This window comes from Cyprinodon variegatus, unplaced genomic scaffold, assembly GCF_000732505.1.
Source record: "Cyprinodon variegatus isolate N-32 unplaced genomic scaffold, C_variegatus-1.0 Scaffold1223, whole genome shotgun sequence".
NCBI classification, from domain to species: domain Eukaryota; kingdom Metazoa; phylum Chordata; class Actinopteri; order Cyprinodontiformes; family Cyprinodontidae; genus Cyprinodon; species Cyprinodon variegatus.
The window spans coordinates 160,008-173,188 of NW_015151676.1; the positions used below are offsets into that span (position 1 = coordinate 160,008).

The window sequence follows — 13,181 nt, forward strand, 5'->3', positions numbered from 1 at the left end:
CTAAATTAACTTAGAGTAACCTTCCTTTCTTCCACACAAAAATATATATATAAATATATACACAATTATATACATATATATATTTTTACCTCTATATATATACAGTACATACCTACACTAACACATTAGGCCAAGATCTACATTTACACTCTTATACATCGGCACTCAGAGAACCGTGACCCCCCTCAAAACCCCCAATCATCAGTTCCATATCCCAACACCAGTCCCTCCACCTGTCCTCCCATCCGTTCCACCTCCCATTCCACAGCGACGTTCACCTCCCCTGTCATCACAGTACATGCTAAACAGCATCAGTATGAGCCTTTTTTTTAACAGACTCATGCTTGGACATTGCTTCAGCCATTTGATCCTGATAAAATACAGTGATATAAAGGAAGTATCCATCCTGATGGTGTTTGGATGAGTATCTAAACAGCATCAGATTCAAAGAATAGACATAAACAGACATGGCTCCATTTGCTGGCGGTGCAATGGTCAGATTGTGAGAATTCAGTTTAGAACCGAATAGATCCGAACCGTCCTGCAATGCCTCAGCGTAAAGCAACAGCTTGGCATGTTCAGGTTCTAGACAATCCACCCCAGAGTCTGTTTTCAAAAACGTCAAGAAAGAAAATTCCTCTTCCGAACAAACACAAGCAGCTACACAGCATTAAGGTAAAAGATATTTCAGTTGAATAAATTCTCTTCAGTTTTAGCCCAGTACAAATGCTCACACATTGACTAATAAAATGTTCCTAACATCCAGCAGACCAATAGAAATAAATCTTTACTCCTCGCTCCTGAAGAAAACCCACCCACAATATAAAAAAAAAATAACTCGAAAAAAAAATGAAGAAAACCCACCCACAATATAAAAAAAAAATAACTCGAAAAAAAAACCAAAAACAAGAAAAGCCCTAGGAGGTCGCAGACCTTCTCCATGAAGCAATTTTTGCCCCAAATTGTGACTGATACTAAAACTCTCACACGAAGTGGATCATTACCAAATTGAAATTTAATGTTCCTTGGCATGAGGCACACCTCTGGTAAAACATTTCCTTAAAATCTCTTCATAAGTTTTCAGTTCATCCTGCTAACAAACCAAAAATGTTCCCTTTTCTTGTGTTTTTGTCTTCAGTAAAATATGCCGAGGCTGTCAATAGTCACTGCTGCCATCTTGTGGTTTAGGGAGGAACTGCTTTTTCCACCAAATATCTCTCTTATTTTCCACCTCATTTTGGGAAATTCTCGCCTATTTTATATACCCAAATAGAAAAGAAAATAACTTAGGAACTGTAAGCCCAAATTACATGTGTGATACATTATTTGAAAGATAACACTTTGTATTTTCTAAATATATACATGAAAATTGGGTGAGTAAAACACAGCCCAAGCTGCATCAGTTCAAACAGGACTCAAAGTTGGGTTTTTTATCCTAAAAAATAATAGGTCTTTTTTTTAACAGCAGTTATAAAAACATGCTTTCTTGTTTTGGCTGCTTTGTCATGGTACATTTTGACATGCTGCTGTATCCGTGTTAATTTTGCTTTGGTGCTCGGTTTGTTCAAAAAAAGGAACTCAATGTGGAGAATCTAAGCTTTCCAACAATGTCTAACATGACAATATTGGTAAACATTTTACCAGTGAAATTTTCATGCATTCTTACTTATTATTTGAAAACGCTTTAAAACGGTGAGTTTTTAAATGCTTTTTAAATGCTTTAAAAATTACACTTCTGATTATATTTTTTCTTACTAAAACAATTTTCCAGTTACAAAACATGTTTTGCTTTGCTTGCAACTATGTTGTATTTATTAACCTAATATTAACTCCTAGTTACCCCTTTAAATCTAATAAAAAAAAGTTAGAAATAGAAAAACAAAAAGATAAACTGCTACTAAAGCACCTTTTACGGGACTGAAAGTATTTTTGCTTTCCTAGAAAAATGCTCTTGTCTTTCTTAAAAGCATTATCAAGGTAACATTTAGGGGTTATAGAAATGCATATTGCTTTAACTGTGGGACGTATAGTGAATTGAGCATCTTTACCTTGCAGGTTTTCACCACTGTTGCCCTGGTAGGAATGCTGATCGTTCCTCTCAATGCTTTCCCCTGGGTGCTCAATGGGATCCTTGAAGCCAAAGTGTCCCTGGAACGAATCCAACGCTTCTTCAAACTGACCAACCAGGATCTGCAGGCCTACTACGCTCTGAGTGAGGCTCTGCTTTTTTCCCTTATATCCTGCTGTCAAAGCTAAAACGGTAACTTATTATCAGCAGCGTTTCTCATTGTGCTGAATCATCACCATCATCTGTCCACAGTGTCTCCTGAAGATACGAGTCAGACATCCATCCTGCTGAAGCAGGGGGCGTTTTCCTGGCAGGGACCCGATGTGAATGAGGCGGGAGAAACTGAAAATGAGGTCGGGAGAGGAAGTCTGCTCCTCCACAGCCTGGATCTACACGTAATAAAGGTAGAGTCCCTTAGCTCCTGCATACCTCATTTCCTGCAGAACTGTGCAGAACTTCAACTAAAGCTGCTGCTAAACAGCTGGTTTAAAATGTATCCGAGTCACAGGAAACAGAGAAATGGCTTTGGTTGTTAGTCACATTTAGAATAGATTCTAGACACTGAATTTCTGAATTATGTCCTTTTAAAAGAACAAACCTTAGATTGCTTTAACATCACAAAACTGATCAAATCAGCTCACATGATGTTTGATTTGGAGGAAACACTTGGAAAGCAGATATTCTGCTAACCAACTGCAGTAGTTAAGATAAACAGGGCAACAGTGGCGTCGGATGTAGGAGTTTGCCCTGAAATCGAAGGGTTGACGGTTCAAGCCCTGACTCCGACTTTCAGTGTCGTTGTGTCCTTGGGCAAGACACTTCACCTGCATTGTCTACTGATGGTGTACGGCAGTACATGCCATTTACCATTTACCATAAAAGATTCAGAAAGGGCTTATTTCTTGGACTCTAAGATTTTTAATTATTTACATTAGTTTGATGGGATATTCAATATTTTCTTTCTATTCTATTTCTTTTCTTAAATGCACTGGAATAATACCCACACCTCCTCATTTGTTCTCTTTGTATGTTTATGACTATCCTTATTTTTGGTTGCCTTGACAATTAGAATAACTACTAAATTAGAATAATTATCTGTTTTGTTTCAAGGACAAGTCACCCCAGATCTGACCTGTAGGTCTTTTAGGTTTAGAAACAGGTCTAAAGTAAACCACAGGAAAGTTAAAGTGATAAGAGTTATTTTAGCAGCTTTTTCACCAACCCTGATGCTAGCTAGCTAGCTAGCTAACAACCGTTAGTTCGGTTCTGGACTCACTGCTCAATCCTCGGCTTTGACTTCTTTATGAACTTCTTCAACTTATAAATTTTAAGATTTGATTTGATTATAAACCTATTTATAGTTCCATGTAAAATCAGAACAAATAAAGGAATAAGTATACATTTTTATGATTGCATGAGCTAAACATCATGGTGATGCATGAAACTTTAAAGTTTCTCTTGATCATGAAGTCTATAAAGATAAACTTAACACATAATTTACAGTCAAAAGATGCAAGAGAATCTTTCTTTTGAAATGATCAACAAAAACATTAACAATGCTAGTGCCTTATTTGCCACAGTTGAGAGGTTAACGTACCCTCCTCTCATATTTTTTACTGAAACAATATTAGAAAAAACAGTCTGCACATCAATGCAATACATTTTTTGCTCTTTAAAATTTTCAATAATTTCGAATCCATCTACTTTCTTTGGATGGGGGGAGCCATGTGGGTAACGCATTGTTTCTCACTCAGGGCTCTCTGGTGGTCGTCGTGGGGAAGGTCGGCTGTGGGAAAAGCTCCTTGCTAGCCGCTATCACTGGAGAACTCAGGAGGTACTTTTTCTTTTCGTCCTCACAAAATGCGCTGAGAGTGCTTGGTGTGAACATGTCCACTCCGTTTCCATGTGAGTTTGTTTATTTATTTGTCCTCTCCTCTGCAGGCTTAGCGGAGTGCTCTATGTGGCCAACAGAGAGGCAGGCTTTGGTTTGGCCTCACAGGAGCCGTGGATCCAACATGCTTCAGTGCGAGACAACATCCTGTTTGGCAAAGATTACAGCGCGGCTCTCTACCAAGCTGTGATCGAGGCCTGCGCGCTCTCCGATGATCTCAGCGTACGACGGTCTCATATGAATTCACAATAATGTTTTTGTTATGCTGAAAATTTTATGAAGGAAGCTCCTTTATGATAAATATGTTGCAGAGTGGAGAACATTTCCTGATCATTGATATAAAAGCCTGGCTAAATGGTAACATTAAATAATATTTATTTATATTATGGAGCTGAACTGGGGGCAATAAGTTTGTTGAAAAACATTATTTTTAGGGATGCACGATATAATCGGCCCCCTATCGGTATCGGCCTGTATCGGCCTTAAAACTGAATATCGGACATCGGCCACCCCACCGATATTTAACCCGATATTTGATCAGCTTCTGAGTTTCTAAAGTCTAAAAAAAAAAAAAAAAATACTACTTTTTCTTCTTCCTCAGAAACTTCTTTTTTACAGACTTAAAAACTTCTAAAGACAAGGAAAAAAATATTGATACATTAAAATATCACAATATCTTCATATGCTGATATATTGCCATTTAAAAACACCATATCAATCTCTTTTACTAATGAAATATTGCTATATGTCATCGTTATGCTACGAAATCCCCCGAAAATTCACAAAATTTTGCCATATTTTTACATGTTGATATATTGACGCGGTATCGATCTATTTTACTAACAAAATCTTGTTAGAATTTGCAAAATATCACGAGAGTTTGTAACAGAACAATGAAATTTCACGAGATTTTGAAAGTAAAATAGATTGATACCGCGTTTTTAAAAAACAATTTGATATCAGCATATGAAAATATATTTGAGTATATTATTTTTCAAAGTGTCAGAAATGGATAACAAAACTGCTATTTTCAATGACTACTAATTTTTATCCAGCTTTAACATCAGTATCGATATCGGTTGTCGGCTACATGAGTTTTAAAATATCGGCATATCGGATATCGGCCAGAATCCCAATATCGTGCATCCCTAATTATTTTTATTTGTAATTTCCCAGTAAAAAATTATGGAAAATTGGAAAACTTTTGAAGCTAAAATAAATAGATTTAAACCTGAAAAGAGGGCTTTAACCCCTCGAGCAGCCCCTTCTGTTTGTGGGCGGGCCTTAGATATGTGGTCTGAAAACATGAAGAAAATATTCACATTATTTTTCAAAACCGATCCTATAAACATACAACAAAGTATCACTGATGTTTTTTAAGATATGTCTAGTTCATGAACGAAGCATCTGGGATTATTTGGTTCAGGCACCTAAACTGTCAGTCATGATTCAACACCTCATATGATCTAAGCCCCGCCCCCAGGGGCCAGCGCTTTAAAGACACGAAAATAAAACAGACTCTGAAAAAAGTTCTAAACTTTTCTTTTCAGTTTTAAATCATTCTGTTTCAAACTTCTTCTTTTTTTAGTTTAAAAAATATGTAGTTCACTTTATTTGATTACTGTTGCAGGAAAATAACCCGTTTTATAAACTGAAGTTTGAAAAAAATAAATGCAATTCAGAAACTTTATCAAATTTGTTGCTTCATACTTAAGATTTTGGATACAGAATGAAGAAGAATCTGTTTCTCATTTGACTTTTTGTACCATCCATGCATTAATTCAAAATATTTTTTATTTTAAGTACATTTCTAAAATCTGCTCAGAGGCGTCTGTGCTGCAATGTGGCTTTTAGATATTATCCAGCTCCATGGAATCGACTCATCAGTCATGGTTTCATCAGGAGACATAATCTGCTCTATGTTAATGGAATAATAGAAAAATAACTACTGAAAATTAAATGTTTTAGTATTTTATAATAATCTTAATTCATTAGAATCGCATGAATACTCAGAAAACTAAATGCAGCAAGAATTTGAAATTATTTTATGAGTCTAAATGTCAGAATTGATAAAACAAATAATTATTGGTGAAGGGAGAATTTGACCCAGAGCTGTTCTCAGGGTTTCAGTTGCTGTTTTTGTTCTTGCAGGTTTTACCAAACGGAGACAAAACAGAGGTGGGAGAAAATGGAGTGACTCTGAGTGGAGGACAGAAGGCCCGGCTGGCCCTGGCCCGAGCCGTTTACATGGTCCGTATTCTGCCATCCGTCACCGTTCACACACAGAACAGACTTCATTTTCATAGCCAAACATCATGTTACTGCCACTGATGGGGAGACCGAAGCATAAGAAACATTTTACAGCTACAGCTGGTATCAGGTGGTCATTTTCTCACTGTAAAAAAATCCAAATCTAGATAAGTCATTTTTTCTTAAAGTAAGTGCATTTGTTCTTGGATTAAGGAGATAAAAGAGACATTTTGCCAATGAAACAAGACAATTTGCATTTAAAATAAGAAAATGCAATTGCATTGTCTTATTTCAAGTGCATTTTATCTAAATATCTTGTTTTAAGAGTAAAAATACTCATTCCATTGGCAAACTACCTCATTAACCTACTCAAAATAAGGGTAAATACACTAATTTAAGAAACGTTTACTTATTTCTAGATCGTTTTTCCAGGAAACCAGGAACCAAAACCGGATTAAATCTGTTCATTACTTTGGTTTTAGTATTTTCACAGCTGCAGATGTTCGTATGAAAACAAACTGGAGGAGAATTGGAAGTTAAGTTTAGCGATGCATAAAATAGAACAGCTAAAAATAAATGGCTAAATCTACGGTCAATAAAAATGCATAGGCGTTTGAATTTGTCAATAAACATAAATAAATGTAAGGTTTTTATTTGACACTTGTTCCCAAGTCATACATACACGTGCAATCAGATGGTTCGATGAGGAAACAAGTTTAGAAGTTATGAATTAAATTTACAATATTGCATAAATTACAAATACAAATCCCAAATTTACAAGTGCAAACCCACAACCCCGGTAAGATGTTACACTCCTTACCAGTGGGTGGCAGTAGTGCACCTGACGGATTTTCACAGAATGGCATTGAAAACAGAAGGAGCTAACATCATCAGAATCAGAATCAGAAATACTTTAATAATCCCAGAGGGAAATTACTTTTGTTACACGCTCTAGTTACAGTTTTACATGATATATACACACATCCAACTATACAATATAATAACATAAAAAATAAGAATAAAAAGAGATCAAATATATATACACATATAGCTCTTCTGTACATATATCTGTATGTATATCTATGTATATGTAAAAACTAAATCCAAATAAAGTGAAAAGTCCAATATTCCTGCTTAAATGTTTTCAAAGCATGTGGAGTATAACGTTTGATCAACGGTTCCGTTTTTGTCTTCTTCCTCTTATTGTTTAAATGTGGATGGAGAAAAATCTCAAGGTTCATTACCGCCACCAGCTGGTGAGGAGTTTAGCAGCTTTAGCAGTAATTGTAGATTTGTACTTTTAAATTTGTGATTTGTTCTTGCAAATCTGTGATTCTTTCTTCTAGGTTTGCGATTTGTACTCTTAAATATGTGATTCGTTCTCATAAATTTGCAATTCTTACTTAGGGATTTGTGTTTTGTATTCATAGATTTGTGATTTTTATGAATATTTTTATTCTTACTCGTGGATTTGTGATTTGTAATCATAAATTTATGATTTGTTCCCCTAAATTTTCCATTTTTATTCATAAATTTGTGATTATTGTAAAATTATTATTAATTCTCTTAAATTTGTGATGGGTACTTGTACATTTGTGATAATTACTTGTAAATTTTTGATTTTTACTTTAAGATTTAGGATTCTTATTCATAGAACTGGGATATGTACTTTTAAAATTGTGATTGGTACTCCTAAATTTGTGATTCTTACTTTTGTATTGATGCAAAGTTGCATCTCGGAGTTGTAACTTCTAAACTTTTATTCTTACAGATAAAACATCTAATGTCACCTGTATGTGTTTTTTGACAACAAGAAACAAACACAGGTTTTAATTTATTCAGGTTAAATGACTTAAATATACGAATTCAGACACCTGCACATTTACTTTTGCTGACAAATATCTTTACCCATAAAAATCAGCATAGTTTTGTCAAAACTTAGAACAAGAGCTGCATTATGTTTGCAGAGCGTGCCAACACACCAGCAGAGGGCTAATGTTTGTCTAATGTTGTATTTGCTAAGAGTGAGCTAGCTAGCTGCCCCAATCCTAGATTTACCCATTTTGTTGTTTTCTAAAGCAACACATCACACGTATACAGTGTCTATATCTGTACTAATATATCAGTTTCTTTTATTACTAATTTCAGGAATTTTTACCACATGTGTCTAGGGTTGTGTCATGTTAACACTGAGACCTTTTTCTGTCCGTTAGGATAAAGAGATCTACCTACTGGATGATCCACTAGCAGCTGTGGACACAGACGTAGCCGAACACCTCATGAAGAAATGCATCCTGGAGCTCCTCAGAGGGAAGACCAGGATCCTCTGCACCCACCGTATAGAATTTGTGGACAAGGCTGACATGGTGGTCCTCATGGACAGTGGGACCATAGTTAAAACAGGTAACAGCACCAGTCTGTTTACATACAGGTAAAAACTAGGGATACACGATATTGGGATTTTGGCCGATATCCGATATGCCTATATTTTAAAACTCATGTAGCCGATAACCGATATCGATACCGATGTTAAAGCTGGACAAAAATAAGTAGTCATTGAAAATAGCAGTTTGTTATCCATTTCTGACACTTTGAAAAATAATATACTCAAATATATTTTCATATGCTGATATCAAATTGATTTTTAAAAACGCGGTATCGATCTATTTTACTTTCAAAATCTCGTGAAATTTCATCGTTCTGTTACAAACTCTCGTGATTTTTTGCAAATTCTTGTGAGATTTTGTTAGTAAAATAGATCCATACCGCGTCAATATATCAACATATAAAAATATGGCAAAATTTCGTGAATTTTCGGGGGATTTCGTAGCATAACGATGACATATAGCAATATTTCATTAGTAAAAGAGATTGATATGGTGTTTTTAAATGGCAATATATCAGCATATGAAGATATTGTGATATTTTAATGTATCAATATTTTTTCCCTCGTCTTTAGAAGTTTTTTAGTCTGTAAAAAAGAAGTTTTTGAGGAAGAAGAAATAGAATTTTTTTTTTTTTTTAAGACTTTAGAAACTCAGAAGCTGATCAAATATCGGGTTAAATATCGGTGGGGTGGCCAATGTTAGATATTCAGTTTTAAGGCCGATACAGGCCGATACCGATAGGGGGCCGATTATATCGGGCATCCCTAGTAAAAACAGGTATTTAGTGGAAGCAAAAACAGTGTCTGAAGCCAAAATGGAAATAGACGCTAATGATGATGTTCATGATGTTAAACGATTGTTTCTCCAGTGACACCAATATGTTTGCTAGGATTTTAAACTTGTCCCAACAGCTAAACTTCTGTTTTACAAAGGAATCTATTTTAAAGGGACATAGTCAGGTTTCATTGCTCAGCAAAAAGAACGTTTGATCCTGATTAAACATGTTATAATCACCAAGTGTCAATCATAATAGTGTTTAGATTCAGTCCTTTTTTAACCCTAAAGCCGGGCATACACTGTGCGATTTTGTTTTTTCAATTGTTGCATGCAGCTATACCTCACACTGTACCCTGCGGTTTTGTCATATAGTGTGAGTTCACAGCTGACGATATATGTTCTCACAATGTGCGACCCGACGCCATGATGCAGTTGACCTGCTTACACTGTACGTCTAAAAACCACGCCGGACTCTACTCAGACTTGTCTATCCAGAAGCCAAACAAGAGGTCCGCTGTGCTCCGGGAGCTTGGTGTACAGGGTCAGGCTAGGAAAGGAGTCCATTGGGTCTGGTTGGCTCTGTTCTTCGCAGTAAGTGCAGAGAAGGCTCCTTTCCTTGGCCGACAACTTTCCCTTCAGGAGGTCAAGCAAGCGCTGCACCAGCCTGGCGGACCGTACCCCCATCATGGAACCCATGTCTTCGATGTTGGAGCGGGACGGTCCGCGGTCTCTACCAGCTGCTTCACGGTTGTCATATTGGATCGGCGCAGCGCCTCCGACAGCCCTGGTCCCGCACGGTCGCACACGTCCAGCCTCGACCCACAGATCCAGGGCTGTAGAAGAAGAAGAAGAGTTCTTGTTTGCGCATGCCCACTGAGGGATTTGCCCACAACAGTACACTGAAAATCAAACATGTTTGATTTTCTCCCGACCTCACGATTCCTGATCGGGAGGTCGTCGTGAGAGGCTGAGCGTCCCTGGTTACCACCTGTACCCAACACGATCAGGCTGAAAGTCCGCCCGATCGAAAACTTCTCGCACGAGTGGAAAGTCGGCCAGAAAAGGGCAAAACATCGTACAAAGTATGCCCGGCTTTAATAGAATTTCAGCACTGGGTGTGATGAGCTGACATAAAGAGAAGTGGCACCATCTGCTGGCAGCATTCAGAACAAAAAAAAAACTACTCTTTACTTAATTTCATCAAGCCTTTTTTATTTAGCCAATCCTTTTCTTTTCAATTAGAGAATAGTTACACTGCTGTTTTAACATATTTCTGATAAGGGACGTCCGTTTCAAGGAGAGAGCAACAAGGAACCAACTGTTTAATTGCATCTTTAGTTTTCCTTTTGTTTAACAGGAACACCAGCGGAGATCCTCCCTTTGATACAGTCTGAGCCGCAAATTGGGAGAAGCAACCAGAAAGCAGGACCTAAAGGTAATTTCTAAGAGTTCTAAGGGATTTAGTTCAGTTTTGGCTTGCTAAAAGGGAGTTTTTCCTCTCCACTGTCGCTACAAGCATGCTTAGTGTGAGGGATTGCCTACAAGTCAGTGAGTTGATGCAATCAATTTGATTGTATGAGCTGGTAGAATTGTAAAGTGCTTTGAGATGACGTGTCGTAAATTGGTACTATATAAATAAACTGAATTTAGTTGCTAATAAATGCTACTTTGATCTTCTTAGGATCTAATTTCTCAATTATTTCCTTGTTTGACTGCAGATGAGCCACAGAGTGAGGAAGATCTGGGTTCCCTCCCTGATCTCTGTGCAGATGATGATCCTGATGTGTTGGGTGAAGAGCAGAAACGAGTGGGCGGACTGGCTTGGGGGGTGTATAAGACCTACTGGTTTGCTGTGGGTGGAGCGCTGGCTGCCTCCATCTTGATGTCGCTGCTTCTGATGCAAGGTTTGAAAAGCCCTGGGTAATCATGTGACAGGAATGGGTGTTCTGTGAAAATCAAAAATATGTTAAAATGGGATCCAGCCAGCCAACAGAAAAAGCTGCGACTATCAATTAATGGCGTCACAGAAGCAGACTGAGCGAAAAACACGGTGATAAAAATGAACACAGAAACTAAAAGGGCTCAGTCCCATACTGGGATTTTACAACTTTCTATACCAGTAGCTCACTCTGGTTACACACAAAAGCTTTTGGAGTAATTATTTTATTTTTACACTTTTTATTTTTACACTCCATTTGTTAGGAAACATCAGTGTTTGTATTTCAACCTTAAAAGGAGGTACGACGTTGCACATTTAAGCAATAATTAACAAAGAAGTCATATTCCCAGCCGAGGTGTTAAGATAAAGATCATCGTTAGTGTTCACTGCATCAGGAGCTTAAAAAGGGTTGATGGATGCATGAGTGGGTACTGCCAGCAGATGGCGATAGTGCACACCAAGCCTTATCTCTGTGCAGAAATTCTCCTCCAGCTCAAAAACAACTAATTAAATAAACACTATCAGGGCATAAGCTAGATGTTTATTTCTTTAATTCACATAAATATGATTTTTAGTTTTTATAGACATAGCACGTGACTGGGTATAGAGTAAATTTTGTACCATTATTGTTACAATTAAAGAACATCTTTGACTAAAAAATGTTTTTTATACAAATGTTTGAAAAAAAAGAATCCAGAAATGAAAATGACTGTAGTTAGACAGAGAAACAGCCTCAAAGCTTTTAAACCACTTTTTAAATCCATAAAATTTATATCATCCTTTTTTTTTGGGAATATATTATGCTACGTTCACACTGAACACAATTTCAGCAACAAAAAGCCTAACCCTTCTGCTGCTCCTAAGTTTGATAGCAGAGTGCAGCTTTTCTATATGCTTTGATAACTGGGTCAAATGTAGTTTTAATATATTTCAATGCAAGGCGTCCACCTCAAAACATAGTCTGTACAGCCATTTCTTTAAGATTAAAATACTGCCTTAAAATATTCACAGACGGAGCTGCTCAGCCCTCCACATACAGATGGTGCGTTGTCTCTGGGAGTCTCCAGCAGTAGCTGCCTCAGGCCGGGTCGCCTCCTGGGGATTTCCCCTACTGTTCATGGCGGCTGGAAGTAGATGTTAGCATTGAGGCGCTGCTTCGGCTGCTCAGATGCATAAAGATGCAGCGCTCCTTCTGCTCTAGACAGCACATCTAGCAGAACCCATGACCTTTTGATGCTCCTTGATGCACCTCAATCATAAACTGCATGTAAAACGGCTGCTTCTGCTGTCCAAAGTGCATCCGGTGTGAACGCAGCATTACACAGCTTGGTGATGATGTGGGGTACCACTGCTGCTCTTCTTTTTTTTAAACTTTTTTCTCTAATTCATCGAGTCAAATAAGAGACATTGTTTAGATTTGTAGGACATTGGGACAGAAGTCTGCAAAACTGGAGATCTGGTTACACTATGTAAACACTACTCACCATCAGTGGGTTTGGAGCGCTCCCCTCCAGATCTTTAGAAACAGATTCTGAACGATGTTGTAGAAAAAGAAAAAACATGACCAATGCTGATTAGCAGCAGCACTTTGTGCTTTCATGTTTGCTCTACTTTCAGCCTCTAAGAACGTTTCTGACTGGTGGCTCTCCCATTGGATCTCTTCATTGAAAAACAACGGCTCCAGTTGTGCTAATGATTCCTCCTCGACCCATCTTCTTCTTCCTCACCTGCTGCTTTTTTCACCCGGTCACCTAACGTAAGTTAATCTGAAAAACACAAAATACTGAAAAATAAATCTGGAATGAAAGTTTAGATTCATTTTAGAAAGGTTTGGAAATTTAAAAAAAAGTGTACACTGAGTAAAGATAT

The 13,181-nt window shown here is 37.3% G+C and overlaps 1 protein-coding gene across 1 annotated transcript in view; it reads left to right on the top strand.

The window, feature by feature from the left end:
* LOC107102248 (multidrug resistance-associated protein 7-like) overlaps positions 1 to 13,181 on the top strand; it is a 33,081-nt gene that overhangs the window by 8,056 nt on the left and 11,844 nt on the right. The window contains exons 5-13 of the mRNA XM_015401462.1: positions 2,056 to 2,212; positions 2,321 to 2,472; positions 3,823 to 3,902; positions 4,010 to 4,181; positions 6,111 to 6,209; positions 8,423 to 8,612; positions 10,731 to 10,808; positions 11,092 to 11,277; positions 12,930 to 13,068. Of these exons, the coding sequence (XP_015256948.1) occupies positions 2,056 to 2,212; positions 2,321 to 2,472; positions 3,823 to 3,902; positions 4,010 to 4,181; positions 6,111 to 6,209; positions 8,423 to 8,612; positions 10,731 to 10,808; positions 11,092 to 11,277; positions 12,930 to 13,068 (1,253 nt within the window). The remainder of the gene's footprint in view (positions 1 to 2,055; positions 2,213 to 2,320; positions 2,473 to 3,822; positions 3,903 to 4,009; positions 4,182 to 6,110; positions 6,210 to 8,422; positions 8,613 to 10,730; positions 10,809 to 11,091; positions 11,278 to 12,929; positions 13,069 to 13,181) is intronic.